Source organism: Sorex fumeus, unplaced genomic scaffold, assembly GCF_029834395.1.
Source record: "Sorex fumeus unplaced genomic scaffold, SorFum_2.1 ptg000035l, whole genome shotgun sequence".
Classification (NCBI taxonomy): Eukaryota; Metazoa; Chordata; class Mammalia; order Eulipotyphla; family Soricidae; genus Sorex; species Sorex fumeus.
The window spans coordinates 31,876,147-31,895,648 of record NW_026606092.1 but is presented as its reverse complement, the minus strand read 5'-3'; the positions used below and the strand labels follow the sequence as shown (position 1 = coordinate 31,895,648).

Sequence of the window (19,502 nt, the reverse complement as noted above, 5' to 3'; positions counted from 1 at the left end):
GTTTATTGATATGTTCTTATTTATGAGTATTGCAAATGTTTCTTGAGCAGTCTCCTGTGCTCCATTGTGTGACCGATAAAAGAGTGAAGAAAACCAGAGCTTAGTTTTTCTGAAGGCGTAAAGGATTAGATTATCAGCAGCCAATTTTTAGCTCTAGTCCCCGATGAACTGTGTTTTCATTTTTGAAATTGTGGGGAGAGACTGAGTGGATGGACTTCTGTAGTATAATCGTGATTTCTAATCATTGTGTGACACTTTGCTTTGGGAAAAGTACATTTCATATTTTCTGTACTGTGTAGTTCTCAAAGCAGCTCTAAGAGGTAGTCAAGGCAAATATCACTATTAAGTTTATCTTATTTTATTCAGGCCACACCCAGAGGTGCTTGGGGGAATCATAAGGAGTTGAGGATCAAACCCAGATCCTCCTCATGCATGGTATGCACTCCTCCCCACTGAGTCATCTCTTCATCTTAACTAACTGTATCTTAAATATGAAGAAATGAACTAGAGAGTTTAGAATGCCCACAGCCCAAATCTTGGAAGTGACGCTAATATTTTCTCTCTATTTTTATTGCAAACTAAATCTCTGCTCAGGACTAGAGAGATAGAGCAGGTTAAGGCACTTGCCTTGCATGCAGCCATCCCCATTCAATGTCTAGCATCGCATATGGCCCCTCGAGTCCCACTAGTGATCTCTGAGCACAAAGTAGATTAATCCCTCAGCACTGCCAGGTGTGGCCCAAAGTAACACAACAACAAAAATTTAATGTGAGCATAGAATGTTACACATGAATATTCTCTGTCATTAACAATATAGTAAGTCGTGATGATTAAATAAAATTATTAAGATACTATCCTCATAAATATACACCCAAACTTAAGAGTATACAATGGAGAGAGGTGACTAGAGAGATAGCACAGGGGTGTAAACATATGCCTTGCATTCAACCAGTTCCCATTTGATCCCTGGCACCACATGGTCCTCTGAGCACACACCAGGTGCATATCTGGAGGCACTGATGTGACTCAATCACTGCACCAGAGACCTGAGCAGCACCATGTCCTTGGACCCTCACATTGACCCTCACTTTTGACCCTTTGCACCATTGGACTTCTGAGCACTGCTTGCTAGATCTTTCCCAAAAAAAGGAATACATGATGGGAATCAACCTTCAGAACCCCATGCAAAAAGAGTCTGTCACAAGGATGTGGTTGAATGATGGAGCACCTTCCTTGTAGGCATGAGGGTTTGATACCTGGAATTGCCAAGGGCCAAACTAAAATGAGGGATCTCCAACATTCCCGGCCATTTGTGTGAGTACCACACCTAAATATGTAGCTCCCCTGATTGAGCCCTGATGCCTGCACCCAAAGTGTGTGTAAGCACCACTACTGAAAAATGGGGCAGCTAGGTACATGTATATGTACAAACACACACACACACACACACACACACACACACACACACCTATATTCATTGCAAAATAACAGCAATAAAAGAACGTGTCCTGGACTCTCACCAGACCAGAGCACATAGTGTTATTTTCTGCCTCCATTTTTCCATATAGAAATGTACTTGATCATTTCTACATCCAGCTCATTTATGCAATTCCATGAAAGGAAGTTTTATCGTCTATTTTTCCTTGGCCAAAGACCTGATTGACTTGACTCTAGATGTTCTTTCCTTCCAAGGCCCCAGTGTGTGTGTGTGTGTGTGTGTGTGTGTGTGTGTGTGTGTGTGTGTGTGTGTCAGTAGTCAGGTGTGTGCCCTGGTTCACATCCCCTGCTTCCCATTCACCTCCCATCTTAGGATAACATTTTAGAATCATTAAGCTGTCTGGGCCTGTTCGTGGCAATGCTATTTTCGCCATTTGCCTCCTTTTTTCTCTTCTCCACATCAGAAAGTGGGAACAGCTCGAGTGCCTTTAAAATGACATTTGGCAGCGCTAGGTTTCAGCAGCATGTCATTACCGTCTCACACACTTCTATTAACTCAGCCTTGTGAATGTCTTACTCAGCCTGGCCAAGTTTCAAAGAAGCCTTCCTTCCTTACCTATCATCCATTTACACTATCAGAGGGGTAAACTTACCCTGTATTCAGAGGCCTCTGCCAAGTCCCCAGAGGTCCAGGGATCCTGAAAAGAGGCTAGAGAACTCGGGCTACAAGCTCAGGAATGCTGAGAGATTATAGTGTGAATTCCGAATATGCAGGCTATATATATATATATATATATATATATATACATATATATATATATATATATATTCATCCCAAGGAAATACAGGCTTTCCTGCGATGTCACGGAGCCCATTTTGCATTGCCTACTCGCTTGACTAGAATATATTAAGGTAGTCTGGACAGAATGATGGCTGAAACCGTTGGCAAATCTGATCCGAATGAGGCAGTGCCTCTACATGACTGTCCTCACACTCAGAGCCCAGCAGCAGGCCCTAAAATGAATGGGCCTTGGGCTTTGAAATAATGACACTAAAGACCAGTCGGGCTTTGCATTTATAACTCTTTCTTCCTCTAACTCCTGCCTCTATGTCTCTGTGCAATTTAAAAGTGATTTATTCCAACTCGTGTTAGAAGTGGAGACCCGGGGATGCGGAGACGCTGGCGTCCACAGAATGGATGGTCCGCGTGCTCCTCCGACTACTCATCAGAGGGGGAGCGGAGCTCCTTGGCATTTAGAGGCATATTTAAATGATTGATACTTAATCAGCCTCGACTCATTCTTTTCCTTTATGAGCCGTCTCTGCATCCCTGCGCCCAGCCAGGAACCCCTCGGCTCAGCTGCATTTGGTCCTGGCACAGCCTTTATGGGCCCAGGTGTCATTACCTGACAATCACTGCAGCCAGGAGGAATTCAGTGGAACAGCCTAATTGGGGCTAAAAGAGTGGAGAAGCTGTTGACTCTAGGCTTCTATAATAGACACAGGAATTTGGATGAATGAATTATTTATCTAAAGATGGTGCCAGCCATTCAGTCAAGCCAGCCTCGGGGGTGCAGTCAGGGTTCCTGGGGTAAGTGAGGTGGGGAGTAGGGGGACAGTTTTTACCTTCGTGTGAAATCCCTATCAGTTTTCTGCATGCCCCCCTGCTCCAGTCATCCTGGAAGCTCCCCATTGAAGGCAACTGTTGCAGTGGGGCACTCTCACCCTGGATTGAAGGAGTACTGGAGTGCCCCAGAGGGATTTGTGAGCCTCCCTCAGCAGCAAAGGTCCAGAGCTAAATCTGGCTGTGAACAACAGGGCCAGGGACTGCCAGGGGTCCTGCCATGGCCACAGTTCCTTGCTCAAATCTCTTCCTTGCTCAAATCTCTGGTCATTTCCCCTCCCCCCCAGCTTGGCTCATGCCCCCGACCCTTTTTCCCTACCAGTTTAGCTCATTCAGTTCCTGGGGGATCCACCTCAAAACTGGGACAGGCTTGTGAGATAGGCTGTGGATTCTCTCCCCTGCTCACATCTGACCTGCCCTTCCCATGAGCCTAGATGTTTTCCCACATCCTCTCCCAGAATCCTAGGCATGAGCCAGCCCCTGCTGGTGGAACCCAGCCCCCTGCAACTGCATGAGGGCCAGGAGACTGATAACTGCTTATTGTGGGGCACACTTGCAGTATCCAGAACACTGCCTGTCCTGGAGAAGATCCTCTGATAAAGGAGTGAAATGAAATCTGCATCATCTGGGATCTTGGCGCCATCACCCAAAGATAGTTCTCAGGTCCTCATGAATGATGCCCCCTCTTCCCAAGGCCCACATCTCCACCCCCCCGTCAGAAGGAACCCAAGCATGGCTTTGCCAATGGATCCCGCCTCTTCCATTGCTATGTCACATCTTGAAACATTTACCCTGAGGAAGTGAAGCGGGTTTCGTTTTAGTGATCTTTCCCAACAGTCATTCATCCCTCCAACTGGATGGAACCCAAAGCACAAAACATAGCAAAACATAGAGTCCTCCTTTCTCTTTCCAACTCTTATGTGCACGGAGAATGAAGAGTGGACAGAGATGTGGTCAGTAAGCTGCCTTTTAAAAACAAAAGCACAGCCCTGCTTGGCTCAGTGATAGAGCACATGCTGTGCATTTGATCCTGGAGGTCTCCAAAGTCCTGGATTAGACCTTGGCACTATTATTCTAAAACACTCCCCCAAATGCCATGTTTTAGGGCTGAGAGAGCACACTGGTGGAGTTCCCGCTCTTCGTGTAGAAGGCCTGAGTTCAATACCCAGCATTGCTGGGAGTGACCCTGGAGACTTAGAGCTGTGAGTAGCCCTCAAGCACCATCAGCTATGGCCTCAAAACAAAAACAATAAAAACAAAGTAATTTAATTTAAAAAAGCACAAATTAGAAAAGAAAAAGCACATCCTCACATCCAAACATAGAATCTCTCATGCTCTCCTTCACAGAGGTCCTTCATTGCTGGAAAGATCTAATCTGCGGGTACTTTTCCTTTTGTTCACATAGCTGACAAATGCATATTAAGTGCTGACTATATTCTTGGCCTTATTATTAGCATAGTGATCCTTGGATACAAAAATCACTAAGACAGTTTTGCCCCACAAGGAGGAATGAACAAGTGATACAGCAATGGGAAAATTTAGGTCGGAGCCATAGTACAGTATTAACTTACATGCAGCCCAATCCAGGTTCAATCCCTGATACTTCTTATCAGGAGTGATCTCTGAGAGCAGAGCTCAATATATCTATATAACAATACATGGTGTGATTCTAGCATAAATCCTTACATGATGATATAAGCAGGTCAGTGGTTCAGTTTTATGAACTGTTGCTCTGTATTATGGGAAGGCAAAGAAAAGGCAAGCTGTGGAGTTTCTCGTGGAGGACACAAGCAGATTGTCAGTCCTGCTCTGGCACATTTCTCATCCTTGTGTTAACATAGTGTGTGTGCCTATAAGATTCTATTTCACTTAGAACTGCTCAGCTTGGGGCTAAAGCAATAGCAGAGTGGGTAGGGCATTTGCCTTCTATGCGGCCAACCCGGGTTCAATTCCCAGCATCCCGTATGGTCCCCCGAGCACCACCAGGAGTGGCAAAGCCAGGAGGAACCCCTGAGCATCACCAGGTGTGACCCAAAAAGCAAAAAAAAAAAAAAAAGAAAAGAAAGAACTGCTCTCTGCTTGCTACCCCATCACAAGCACCCAGCTCTTTCTTGGAGCTCTCTCCTCAGCACCAAGTCCTCAGATTTGGCCCCATTAGGACACTTCTTTGGTCATGGATATTATTCTTTTTTTTAATCACCATGCAATACAGATACAAAGCTTTTATATTTGCTTTTAGTCATACAATGATCAAACACCCATCGCTCCATCAGGGTATATTTTCCACCACCAGTGTCCCCAGCATCCCCCCGCTCTCACCCCACCCCTTGCCTCTATGGCAGACAATTTCCCCCATACTCTCTCTCTACTTTGGGGCATTATGGTATGCAATACAGATACTGAGAGGCCATCACGTTTGGTCCTTTATCTACTTTCAGCACACATCTCCCATCTCGAATGATCCCTCCAACCATCATTGACTTAGTGATCCTTCTCTATTCCAGCTGCCTTCTCCCCTAGCTCATGAGACAGGCTTCCAACCATGGAGCAGTGTTCCTGCCCTTGTCTCTACTGTTCTTGGGTGTCAGTCTCATATTGGGTTATCTTATATACAAAGGAATGCAGTCATTCTGTGTGTCCCTCTCTTTCTGACTCATTTCACTTAGCACGATACTCTCCATGACCATCCACTTATAAGCAAATTTCATGACTTTATCTTTCCTAAGTACTGCATAGTATTCCATTGTGTAGATGTACCAAAGTTTCTTTAACCAGTCGTCTGTTCTAGACCGCTCGGGTTGTTTCCAGATTCTGGCTATTATAAACAGTGCTGCAGTGAACATACAGGTGCATTTGTCATTTATACTGTGCTTTTTTGCACCCTTGGGATATATTCACAGAAGTGGTATTGCTGAGTTATATGGAAGCTCAATTTCTAGCTTTTAAGAAATGCCCATATTGTTTTCCAAAAAGGCTGGACCAGTTGGTATTCCCACCAACAATGAGAAAGTCCCTTTCTCCCTACATCCGCGCCAGCACTGGTTATTCTTGTTCTCTTTGTTATGTGCCAGTCTCTGTTGTGTAAGATGATATCTTGTTGTTGTTTTGATTTGTGTCTCCCTGATGATTAGCCACGTAAAGCATTTTCTCATGTGCCTTTTGGCCATTTGTATTTCTTTTTTGAGGAAGTTCTTGTTCATTTCTTCTCCCCATTTTTTATAGGGTTGAAGGCTCTTTTCTTGTACAGTTCTACTAATGTCTTGTATATCCTGGATATTAACCCCCAATCTGATGTTTATTGTATAAACAGACTTTTCCATTCTGTGAGCTCTCTTTGTATTTTGGTCACTGTTTCTTTTGAGGTGCAGAGACTTCTTAGTTTAATGTAGTCCCATTTGTTTGTGTTTGTTTCCACTTACTTGGTGAGTGATGTTTCATCTTTAAAGATTCCTTTAGTTTCAATCTAGTCTAGAAGTCCAATGCGCTATCCATTGCACCACAGAGCCAAGCCCGGCAAGCTACCGAGAGTATTCGATATGCCAGACACAGTAACAACAAAGTCTCCAATGGAGACGTTACTGAGCCCTCTCGAGCAAATCGACGATCAACGGGAGGGCCTTTACCTTTACCTTTACCTTAGTTTCAATGTCACAGAGGGTCCTGCATACATTTTTCTCCATGTGCCTTATGGAATTAGGTCTGATACTGAGGTATTTAATCCACTTTGATCTGACTTTTGTGCCTGGCATTAGAGAGAGGTCTAGGTTCATTTTTTGGAAGGTTGCTGTCCAGTTTTCCAGAACCACTTGTTCCACTTCACATTTCTTGCTCCTTTATCAAAGATTAAGTGATCATATATTTGAGAGTCTGTGACAGAATATTCAACTCTATTCCATTGGTCTATGGGTCTGTTTATAGTCCAATACCATGCTGTTTTAATTATTACTGCTTTGTAGTACAGTTTAAGTTGGGGAAGATGGTGTCACCCATCTTCTTTTTCCCAAGGATTGCTTTAGCTATGCGTGGGGGATTATTGTTCCATATGAATTTCTGGAGTGTTTTGTCTATTTCTTTGAAAAATGTCACGGGTATCCTGATAGGGACACTGTTAAATCTGTATAGTGTTTTGGGGAGTATTGCCATTTTGATGTTAATCCTCCATATCCATGAGCAGGGGTTGTGTCTCCATTTCCTAGTGCCCTCTTTTATTTCTTGAAGTAGTGTTTTGTAATTTTCTCAAAGAGGTCCTTCACCTCTTTAGTTAAGCAGATTCTGAGGTACTTGATTTTCTGAGGCAATATTGTGAACAGGATTTATTTTTAAAATATCTTTTTCTTCTTTTTGATTATTTGTGTATAGGAAAGTCATGGACTTTTGGGTGTTGATTTTGTAGACTGCCACAACAAACCTATCATTTATAGGAGCTATTTTGTAGAGTCTTTAGGATTTTCTAAGTATAGTATAATGTCATACGCAAATATTGATGGCTTGACCTCTTTCTGTCCTATCTGTATGCTCTGGATATCTTTTTCTTGCCTAACTGCTATTCCAAGAACTTCCAGTACTATATTGAATAGGAGTGGTGAGAGCGGGCAACCTTGTCTTATTCCCAATCTTAGAGGGAAGGCTTTTATTTCTCTACATTGAGAATAATGCTTGCTGTGGGGGCTTGTGGTAGATGGCTTTGACTATATTGAGGCAAGTTCCTTCAGTGCCAATTTTGCTAAGAGTTTTCATCATACATAGGTTCTGGGTCTTGTAAAATGCTTTTTGTGGATCTATTGATATAATCATATGGTTTTTGTCTTTCCTTTTGTTGATATAATCGATTATGTTGATTGACTTGCGAGTGTTAAACCATCCTTGCATCCTCAGAATGAATCCCACTTGGTCATGGTATATGATCTTTTTGATGAGTCAATGGATTCTATTTGCCAGGATTTTGTTGAGGAACTTTGTGTCTGTGTTCATCAGGGATATTGGCCTGTAATCTCTTTCTTTGTGGTATCTCTTCTGCTTTTGGTATCAGGGTGATATTTGCTTCATAGAAACTGAAAGTGTTTCTGATTCTTCAATTTCCTGGAAAAGCTTGAAAAGGATTGGGAGTAAGTCCTGTTAAAAAATTTGGAAGAATTCACTAATGAATCCATCTGGACCAGGGCTTTTGTTTTTGAGGAGACTTTTTATTTATCCTTTCAATTTCCTCGATGGTGATAGGTCTGTTCAGATACTCCAGGTCCTCATGGTTCAGCCTTGGGAGGCTATGGGAAACCAGAAATTTATCCATTTCATCGAGGTTTTCTTGTTTCGTGGCACAAAGATTCTCAAAGTAATCTCTGATGATCCTTTGAAGTTCTGTAGTCTGTTGTGATGTCCCCCTTTTCATTTCTGATTCTGTTTAGTATGGTTTTCTCTCTCTCCCTTTCTTTGTGAGTCTTGCTAGAGGTTTATCGATCTTGTTTATTTTCTCCAAGAACCAGCTCTTGGTTTCATTGATCTCTCAGATTGTTTTTTGGGCTTCCATCTCATTAATTTCTGCTCTAAGTTTTATTATTTCCTTCCTCTTTCCTGAGTTGGGCTCCTTTTGTTGGCCATTCTCCAAGATCGCAAGCTGTGAGTTTAGGTTACTTACGTGGCCTCACTCTTCCTTCCTGAAAAATGCTTGTAGAGCTATAAACTTTCCTCTTAACATAGCTTTTGCCGTATAAATTCTGGTAACTTGTGTCTTCATTCTCGTTTGTTTCCAGGAATCTTTTGATTTCCTCTTTGATTTCCCTTCTAAGCCACTCATTGTTCAGTAGTGAGCTGATTAGTTTCCAGGTGTTTGACTTGATTTTCTGTTTGTGTGATTCACTTCTGTTTTCAGTGCATTATAGCCCCATTTTCTTATGGATGGGATATTGTTTCCTTGTAGAATTCAACCAGTGCCTTGTATCTTTGATATTAAGCCCTTATCAGGAGAGTACTGGAGAGTACAGAATATCCTTTCTGATTCCATAGACTGTCTTTGTAACTGTGGCCAGGGAAAACGGGTTAGGAGGACTGGTCTGTGGTGGGAACTAATCACAAGTGTGTGTGGGACTGAAGGTAGATAAGTTAGAGAAGAAACTGGTGTGCCAATAATAGCTGGGAATGATAACGCTGGATAAGAACTGAGTGTTAAAAGTAGTCAAAGGGATATTCTTGATAACCTTTCAGTATCAATACTGCAAACCACAATGCAGAGAGAGAGAGAGAAAGAGAGGGGGGGGGGAGGGAGGGAGGGAGGGAGGGAGGGAGGGAGGGAGGGAGGGGAAAAAAAGCACCTGACATAGAGACAGGCAGAGGGTGGGGGTGATGGGAGGGAACCTGGGGACACTCGTGCTGGGAATGTACACTAGTGGAGGGATGGGTGTTGGAATATTGCCTGACTGAAATCCAATCATGAACAGTTGTGTAAGGGTCTATCTCACAGTGATTCAATAAAAAAGAAAAAAAAAAAGAATCTTGTGCCAGAGAGGTAGTTCAATGAACTGGAGCACTGAACTATTTATATGCGGGTTGCCTGGATTTAGTCCCCTACATCACATAGTTGCTCAGACCACCAGGAGAAATCCCAAGCAGAGCTGGGAACTGTCCCTATGCATTGTCAGGGACTACATAAAGGACAGAACAAACAAACAAAAATGAACCTCAGCTCTCTAAACCACTTAAGGGTTTCACACAATTCAGTTTCTCCTTTCACAGAGTTATAAAATGCAAGTGGTTTTCCCAAACCTTTGTCAGTGTGTGGGAATTCCCTGTGCCCTGAAGAAAATCTATGGCGCTCCAGCTGTTCTCTCTTAATATTGGTTCAAAATTTTAATTTTAGAGCATGTCATCTCTCAGTTTGGAAGTGCTTACTGATAGAGCCAGGGTTGCAGCCATGGAGATGGTCTGTCATCTGGAATAGCCTCATTAAATTCGGCGCTTCTGAAGGCTAGTTGAAGTATAAATAAAATATGCCCAGTTTCCTTCTGAAGAGTTAGGCTTTTGCACTCAAATGCATTCTTTTGTATCTCTTGCCTCCCTGCTCAGGTAACCTGGAAGGAGGCAGAATGATGTGGGAAGTGGGGGACAAAGGGTAAGTGATTGAGTTTGGATAAGGGTCCAGTGTGTGGCAAGGTCCTAAGTACTCAGAAATTTATAGAACTGACATTGAAGAACTTTTTATCTAATCTCTTGTCGTTTAAACCTCAAATCTGCTATTTGACCTTAATATATGTGATCCATTATAATGTCGCAGGTAATGAGTACACAAGAAACAACAAAAAAATTGCTTATTGACAGAAGTGACAAAAAGACTATTATTTTGATGTTTCCAAGTAATGCAGTTCCTGCATTCCTAATTAGTGTGACACAAAAACTCACTGCCAGGAAATTGCCTGGTATTTGCTTAAGCTTTATTCTAAAATTGTAAGGTTTTGGAGAGTTAGCCCAAAGTGTTTATTTTATATGTACTGAGATGTTCTGATGCTAGTAGGGCAGAAGAGATGGTGCAAATTGTTATTCCGATATAATTAAACCTGGGTCACATTCAAGTCCATTAAGCAACGGCCTCAAATCCTTTTAATTAATGGGTTCAGATTGGTTGGTCTGAAGAAGCTAATTAAATTTTTTTTCCAGGACTTTCTGTTTAAATGGACTAGCCTTACACTCATGCATTTTCTTCAGCATTCTTCTTTGCAAGCAGGAGTTGATGGACGGTATCAGCACTTTGCAGCAGGCTCTGCCTTCCGGAGGGCAGCAAACAGTGCAGGCTCCGGTTCTTTCCATCTCACAAGACCCCAGTCTTCACCTTCTAGCATCTTTCCCTTCATGGTTGAAGGGAATCCAGAAATCCTGTGCTTTCAAACTGGCCTGACCCATGGCCCGAGAGGCCATCTTTCCCATTGGACAGATGAGACCTTTCCCCAGCTCTGATGGGGAGGAAAGATCTGTGAGGTCAAAAGGTACCCTGAGTTCTGTGTCTTTCCTGAAGCTGGGTTGTTCTTTCCCCCATTTCCTCCCATTTCTTCTGTTGCTCGAGTCATCCCCTTCCCTGGAGCCCCATGCTCCAGCCACACACCCTGGACACACAGGTTCTCTCTGACTCCTGCTATGGACAGATGTCCTTGATAGCCGGTCAGTCCTCTCAGGGTTTTCAGGAAAGGAGACATAAACCCTCCAGAACAACACAAAGGTTAGCTACCTGCTCAAGCACAGGTCGAGTTTCTCCAGAAAGTAGAGAATTTTACTTACTCACCTCTTGGGGCTACCCATAAATCTCCAGTAAGGTCAACATAGGGCCGCCCAGTCTCCAGCCCAGGCACTGGTGCCCTCCACCTCCAGCTTGTCTTCCAGTATTGCTCATAGAGCCTGGCAGCATGGACTCAAGGCTCCCTTGTTAGAGTTAAATCATGAGTCATTGAAAGGGCTACCTAGATAGGATTGCTGGGCAGAGGGTCCAAGAGCCGCCACGGAGCACCCAGTCTCGGCCCGTTCTGGAGTCCTTCACTCTTTGTCTGGCTGGTGGGTTGTTCCTCATTGCCATGCTCGAGCAGGGAGCCTAGGGCCCTGGTATCCTTTGTCGCTTGTGCCTCTGGGGCCTGGGACCCAGAGCTCTTGGAATTGCCTCCTTGCTGTGCCAGGGAGATCTCACATGGCACCCATCAGAGACCCAGGGCCTCGGGTACCTCTGGCATGAACGAACCCAGAGCTGTCGGGATGCTTTGAGGCATTTTTTTTTTTGAAACCTCGTTGCCTTTGTGGGCCCCAAGCCACACAGAGCTGCAGGCAGAACCCTTTGTCACCGGCTCTCAGCTGTGCTGGCCGTGAGACCTGTGGTGCGCTTTTGCTGCCCTCTATCGTCCGTCGCGGGGAAAACATGGGGTTTGCTTGCCAGAGAGCAAAGCTGCCTGACCTGTGTGAAACAGCTCTGCATCCTCACCCCCCATCATTAAAGGGAAAATCAGAACCCGATGTTGGTGCCCCCCTCCCAGTGAGAATCCCCCAGTGGAAGCCCACGCTCGCCGCTCGCCCATCATGTCCAAGAAGCGCCCCTGGAATGGTAATCAAACCACCCAGGGACCTCCCTGTCCTGCGCCAGGCATCGCTGAAAGGGCCTGTTGTTTCTGGGGTTCAATGAAGAAACCTTCTGTTTGCTTAAGCAAGTGTTTTTCCAGTCCCGACTCCTGGTGAGTTACAGAACGGTTATTGTGGGGCCTCGGTTTTTGTTGTTGTTTTGCTTCTTTTAATACTCCCACCTCCCTCTCCCTTCAGCCATCCCCCAACACTGATTTCATAACTTTTTTTTTCATTTAGCAAAAGAAAACATGAGGGCCGGATGATCTTTTCCAGATCCTAATGAAAACTGACTTCACTTAGCCTTTCCCATCAGGAGCCAGGAACCTTCCGGAGTCTGCGTGAGACCTCCACACAGGAAAGCAGCGTGGACCGGGCAACCCTGGGCCAGCCGGGGACACTCTTGACAGTGTGTTTATCTGTACTGTGCTTCTCTGTCTTGCAGCTGTTCGTCGGACTTGGGTTTCCCTACGAGGGCCCGGCTCCCCTGGAGGCCATCGCAAATGGATGTGCTTTCCTGAATCCCAAGTTCAGTCCCCCCAAAAGCAGCAAAAATACCGACTTTTTCATTGGCAAGCCAACTCTGAGAGAGGTAAGCATCTCTAAGAATCATTCTACTTTCAGCCAAAGCAATAATGGCTGTGGACGGAGCGCTGACTGCTCATTTAAACTCTTACCCCAGACGGCGGAGATTTACCAACTTCATGCAACACAGTTGGGTGCCAGGTAGAACCAGCCCAGAGACAAGGAAGGTCACATTTAGCCCCAGAGAGGCAGAGCCATGTGTAGATTTGAATCCGTTTCTACCCTTTCTCAAAGTGCAGGACATTTTCAGTCCACCCACGCCTTTATCTTCATTAGAATAGGTATTGCTAGGCCCCGAATGAGCTGAACTTGGATTTTTGTTGACTGGTTAGTATGTATGGAACAAGGAAATTATTCATTTGATGGGTTTTATGGTTTTGTTTTTCGTTTGTTTGTTTTTGCTTTTTGGGTCACACCCGGTGATGCGCGGGGGGTTACTCCTGGCTCATGCACTCAGGAATTACTCCTGGCAGTGCTCAGGGGACCATATGGGATCCTGGGAATTGAACCTGGGTTGGCCGCATGCAAGGCAAATGCCCTACCCGCTATGCTATCACTCCAGTCTTTTGATGGGTATTTCTGAAGAACCTATTCTCCAGAATGGGCCATGGCAACACTGAGTAGGACTGTGGAGTTCTTAAGTTCAACCTTGAGTCTCATGAGTGACTGCCATGATGATCCAACCTGCATTTAACCGCCTGCTCTGCCCACTCAGCAGGCATCCTCCTAAGAACCCAGCCTGCTGGTGCTCAGACCATTTTCAGAAGCCTCATTTCAATGGCTTTCTTGGGTCCACTTGAACATCGATAGTGGTTGACAGTCACTCCAGCAGTTGGGCTCCATTTGGATCAATAAACAAAAGCCTTCTAGATAAGGATGTGAGTGTCAAGCCAGGGGTTTCTTTATCTAGTCTGAAACAGGTGTGGGCAAGAAACTGTAGGTAGAGTTTCTTGTTGATCCTGTGTTGTTCCCAGGTTCCCCAGAGGCTGCTGGAAAGGAGCATCCTCGAGTGGGTGCGGTTGTAGTGCCCAAGCCTGTTCGACCTGCCGCTGGGGCTGGCTCTCAGGCAGCCTTCCTGATTTTAATGCCTGCATTTTTCCAGTTTCACGGCGGTTTTATTAACTTCAGGGTGGATTGGTTTTCTTCCCGTACCTAGCACATTAAGTGCATTTTTTTTTCCTGATCACTTTTTTACTGTTCAGTCCGAGATCTTAGAATTACAAGTGCTCTCTTCTGATCCTCTCATTGGTGAAATGGAGGAACATGTACAAGATCACTAGATTATACTCAGAAAGATGGATCTTTTGGCCAGATAACCTCTAGCAGGGAGAGAGGCAGAGAAGGAGGGAGAGAATTGCATGTATACCCACATTTGCTGATTTTTTTTTTCCTGCTAATAGAATAAATCTGAATTCTTCACTTGAGGGAATAGTATCTTTGTTAGGGGATCATTCCTCAGCAACCCCTGGTGTGTACCTGTGTGCCAGGTGCCATGAGAGACACCAGGGCCCAGAGATCAGGAAGGTCCAATCTGACAGTGAAGCACTTATTCTTTGAAAAGATTTCAAAGGATGCTCCCAGCAAGTAAGAACATCTCAATTTAGAAATCTCAGCTTTTAACATCTGACTGACTCTTTTGAAGGTGACATTTTGGAGAAGTAAATAGGGACTAATAAATTATTGTCTCTGGATTTTAATTTAGGTGTAGAAAATCACTGACGTTCTACTTTTGCCCAATTGTACACTTGTTGCAACTTTACCTTTTGGGTAATAAGATATATAATATATACAACATTTTAACTGTTTTGAAGGCTACAGTTCCCTAATACTAATTCAGCCACCAACACTATATATTTCCAGAACTTATTGGTTCAAAAAGAAACTGTCCTCATTAAATAATGATTCCTAGGGCTAAAGTGATAGTACACAAAGTTGGGTGCTAGCCTTGCTAGCACCAAAGTTCTGTCCCCAAGCATCCCATATAGTCCTCTGAGCACCACCAGGAGTAATTTGTGAGTTCAGAACCAGGAATAACCCCTGAGCATCACTGGGTGTAGCCCCAAATTCAAAATTTTTTAAAAAATTCCCCTTTTCTCCTGTCCATCCAGTGCTTTGTAACATTTATTTCACTTTCTATCTTTAAAAATCAACCTATTTTAGATTCTAGATATAATGGAATTATAATATTTGTTCTTTTGTCTCTGACTTATTTCACCTAGCCTATTTTTAAGGTTTTTGTATATCATAGCACATGTCAGAATCTCATTCTTTCCTAAGGCTGCATAGTACGGAATTGCTTCCTGTGTCCCATTTTATTGACCTAGTCTGTTAATGGCCTCCTGGACTGTTTCCACGTCTTGTTGGTGTGGGTACTGGTGTTTTCACATACACAGTGGCTTACAAGCATCTACTTGAGTCCTTTTAATTCTTTGGCATGTTTACCAACAAGTGGAGTTGTTGGAATTTCATTCTTATTTTGAATGATTATGGTCTTAACACATTTTGGCTTCACCCAGCTTCTTATGATGGAGAGTGGTCATATTCAAAATCCACAGAGAAATTATCAAAATCAAGAAAATAGTATTGGTACCAGTGGTTTTTGAATTGCCTATCCATTGCTGGTTCACTAATATAAAAAGTTTAAAAATTATTCATATAAACTACAACTACAGACTTTCAGTCTTCATTAGTTTTTTTTCCCCTGTGCTAATGTTCTTATTTTATTCCAGGATCCAATCCAGAGTTTGCATTATATTTAATTGCTATGTTTCTTTAGTCACCTCCAACATTTCATTGTCATTCATGACCTTGATCCTTTTATTAAAATTTTTTTTTGAATAGGAGCCACATCCAGTGGTGCTGTATAGGAGTTGGTACAGGGTCACTCTCAGAAATAGATGCAGGCTTGATGGTGCTTGGGCATTGACACAGTGCTCAGGGTCACCAGGGCTACATCCAGTAATGTTTTAGAGGCCATAGGGCCTACACATTCTGGGCATTTGCTATTTGAACTGTCTTCCAGGCCTTGATCTTAACCCTCTTAAAGAATACTTACTGGTCTATGTCTTTGAACACTGTCCCTCAATTTGGATTTGACTCACAGTTTTTCATGATAGTTTGAGGTTACGCAATTTGAACAATAACAAAGTCACGATAATCAACTTCTTAGCATGCCATATCAGAGGGTGCAAGGTGTCAGAGTGTCTTATTAGTGGCGATATTAACCTTGATCTTTTGGTTAAAATAGTATGTGCTATATTTCTTCACTCAGAAGTTATTAATTTCCTCTATTGTGAGGGAAATACTTTGTGATGACACAGATACCCTATTTCTTCTTTAAACTTCTACCAGTTTATTTTCGCGTGTATCAGTGGCCTTTACCTGCAACAGTTATTACTATGAGGTTCTTTTGGTGATTTTTCTATTTTCTTCTCCCTGATTTCCTAAAATGAATGAAGAAACCCATTTATTTTCTTACTGCAGTTCCTTACAGAAATATTGGGAAGGAATTAACCGGAAGTATCGTTGACTACCTATTCAACTGAACTTTTTTATTACTGACAATCTTCAGCACTTTTTATGATTCTTTGATGCAATCAATATTTTTTTCTTGAAAAACAGAAAAACTGAGTTTACTCTACTTTCCCTGCTAAGTATGTAATGTTACGTATAGCAGCCCAGACACTATGAAGTCACTGAGAAAACTCTATGTATTGTATTTTGTCCATTGTCATCATTTAGTAATGTGGTTTCTGTTGAGACCCTAGAAGGTTTTCTTTATGGCATTGCAGTCATTCTTCTAAGATGAGAATCCTCTTCAGGGCTGCCACCTAAGTGGGGTCCCTATCCCTTCCAATGCGTAAGTTTAGAATGGCAGTGAGGGGTCCTTTCAACACTTGCTCAGAAATTGACCCCCTGAAGATGACCCTGTCACTCCTGGGCTCTCACAGAAGGGTAGAGATGCAGAAGGTCAGTAGACAGATGTTCATTGCGTCCCCTCAGCATCCCTAGTGCTAGTTGCTGTAGGAGGGAAATTTATCAGGAACATTTCCTGTTTTCCAGGATCTCACAATTTTATATGGAAGTGATAAGTCTGATAGATAATAAAAGGAAACGCATAAAGAAATAGCTGAGGGGAATAAGGAAGAGGAGTTTACTTGGAGCTGTGCCTGGTCTGAAATGTGCTGGGTAGTTGAGAAGGGGGTGCTGGAGAACAATGTTTTAAGGAAGAGCAGGAAGGGTTCAAACATAAGGGAGGTGAGTGTGGATGGGAGTGGTGGAGTCCGTTGTTTTATGCCAAAGGGCACATTCCATCTGATTCACATCCTTCTGAGCTAGAGACAGTGCGGAGAGCGGGCTGAGTGCCAGCAGCATCACAAAGCTGTGAGAGCCAGTAAACTTGACCCCGTGGCAAAGGGGACTTCCCATTCTGCTCTTAAAGCTCATAAATGCCATAAGCCCTTTCTAACCAAAAATGTTTTAAATCAGGAAAGAACCATCAATAATTCTAAGAGTTTTAAGGTTCAACAAGCCCTAAACTCTTTAACCTAAGTTTACATAAATACATACTTTTTTTTTAAAATTAAGCAACAACTGAGCCATATAAATTGTTTTAGATCATATGCATATGTCTCTTCTCTGCCTTTATTTGAAGAAAAGAAAACATTTAGGGGAACCAGGGCAGTAGTACAGCATGTAGGGTGTTTGTCTTGTAGATAACTTACCCAGGTCCAATCCCTGACACCCCATATGACCTACTGAGTCTGCCAGGAGAGATCCCTGAATGCAGAGAGAGGAGTAAGTTCTGAGCACTGTCAGGTATGGCCCAAAAACAAAAAACAACCAAAAACCCTGTATTTCTAAATATAGTTGAATTTTTCTTTTTGCATTGGACCAATTTATACACCAAATATATACACAAAGGGGGTAAAATCCCATAATGCCTAAAAGAAATATGGTCGTTTCAATTTATGCTTTAAATGTAATACAAATTCTATTTTAATCTTTATATTGGGAAACATATTAATAGGTTCTTGATCATCATGCTGACATTTTATAAACCATAGAAATTTTCTGGCTTTAGAGTTTTTTTCCACATAAAGAGAACTTGTGTTCTCAGTGGAGTCTTAATCACCACTGTGAAGTAATGTCTCATATTTAATAAGATTTTCATTACTTTACAAACTCCTCTCTAGCAAATTACTGATTGATATACAATGAAGTAGCTCAGATCAGATGGTCCTCAATAAATTAACAAGAAGGAACATCGCATTCAAGGGTGGATAATGAATCACAAACTACCTTTCTCATAAAATTAAGTAACCCCACTAAATGTGGTTGAAGAAAATGATAATGGCTCAGCACTCTGAATTTTCCAAGAGTGTTCAGCAACCTCCTAAATAAGCTGGGTCCTTAAAGAGAGAGAGGAGGGGCACTGCTAATATGTAGAAGTCTAAGTGGTGACATCAATGGCAAGTTTCATTTGCTCTGACTTCCACTAGGAGAATTAATTTGTTCTCCAGTCAAAAAAAAATTAGTATGATTTTCCTCATTTTCATAAAAGATCCAATACATAAATTCAATCTGGGATTTTTTATTTAGTTTTTTTTTTTTAGGTTGGAGCATTTTAAGAAAGTAATTAACTTCTAGTATTTACACTGGACATCATTTGGTCTTTGTTTTAAAAACATCCTTTAAAATTGCCATCCTGGGGGCTCACACAATGGCTTATGGCTTAAAACCCAATAAGCACTGGGTCCTGAGTTCAAACACCCTCCCTGTCACATGTGTTAAGGAGATGCTGATGGCTCAGGTTTTAGGGATCCCCAACAAGAAAGGGCCTGGAGAATGGCTTAGTGACTTAGGAAGTGCCCAGGCAACTGTGGGACCCAGGTATGCATGGCCAACATGGGTTTGTGGTCCCTGTGTAGGACAGAGGAAAGAGAGAAAAAATGTTATCTTTATTTCACTGTAAAGTAAATAAATTGTTGAAGGAGCTAACTTAGAATTTACTCTCAGACAAGGTGGTCTTGAGGAACAATAAAACCCTCTAAACTTTCCAAGTCCCCATTCCTGCACAGGAGACCTCATCAGTTACGCATGTGCAGTGATTAGCCCCATCCAGCCAGGGGCATCTTGGGGAGGTGATGAATCAAAGATAAGTACTGAGGGGTCTGGGCCATAGTATAGCAGGTAGGGCATGCAGCCAACCTGGGTTCAATCCCCAGCACCACATATAGTCTCCCAAGCCCAACAGAAGTGGAGCCCTGAGCATGGAAACAAAAGAAAAGGACAAAAGAGAAAATAAGTACTGAGAAGAAGAAATAATATTTCCTGACCTCTATGAGCATGGGTGGGGAGCCAGTTGAGCCAGCAAGGGGACAGGACTGTACAAAGGAGGCCGGAGCAAGATCTCAATGGACGTGCGTGATCTCCGTGGACAGGCCATTGAAGACTGTAGCTGAGGTCCTGTAACTTAAGTTGTAGGTGGCTGCCCCTATAGTGTGTGTACACTATACACCATTGGCTCAGTAGGTTAAATAATGGGGTTCAGGACAAAGTGAAGAGATACCAGTGAAATCATCCAGCCCTCTGGGTATATTAGACACAGAAGAAAAAAAGAGATAACCAGCTTAGCCTCTAATGCCAGGGCCGCCATCCTCCCAGAAATGGAATTCATAACTAATATGCCCTGTCTACATTAAGTAATTTCATAAATGAATTATTTCCTAACTTTGAAATAAAGGGGAAATGAGAGGAAAGTAGTTTATAATAT

At 42.9% G+C, this 19,502-nt stretch overlaps 1 protein-coding gene across 2 annotated transcripts in view; it reads left to right on the top strand.

Annotated features, from left to right (window-relative positions):
* MGAT5 (alpha-1,6-mannosylglycoprotein 6-beta-N-acetylglucosaminyltransferase) overlaps positions 1–19,502 on the top strand; it is a 318,860-nt gene that overhangs the window by 275,383 nt on the left and 23,975 nt on the right. For both annotated transcript variants that reach the window (XM_056117604.1, XM_056117605.1), the window contains exon 13: positions 12,588–12,734. In XM_056117604.1, the coding sequence (XP_055973579.1) occupies positions 12,588–12,734 (147 nt within the window). The remainder of the gene's footprint in view (positions 1–12,587; positions 12,735–19,502) is intronic.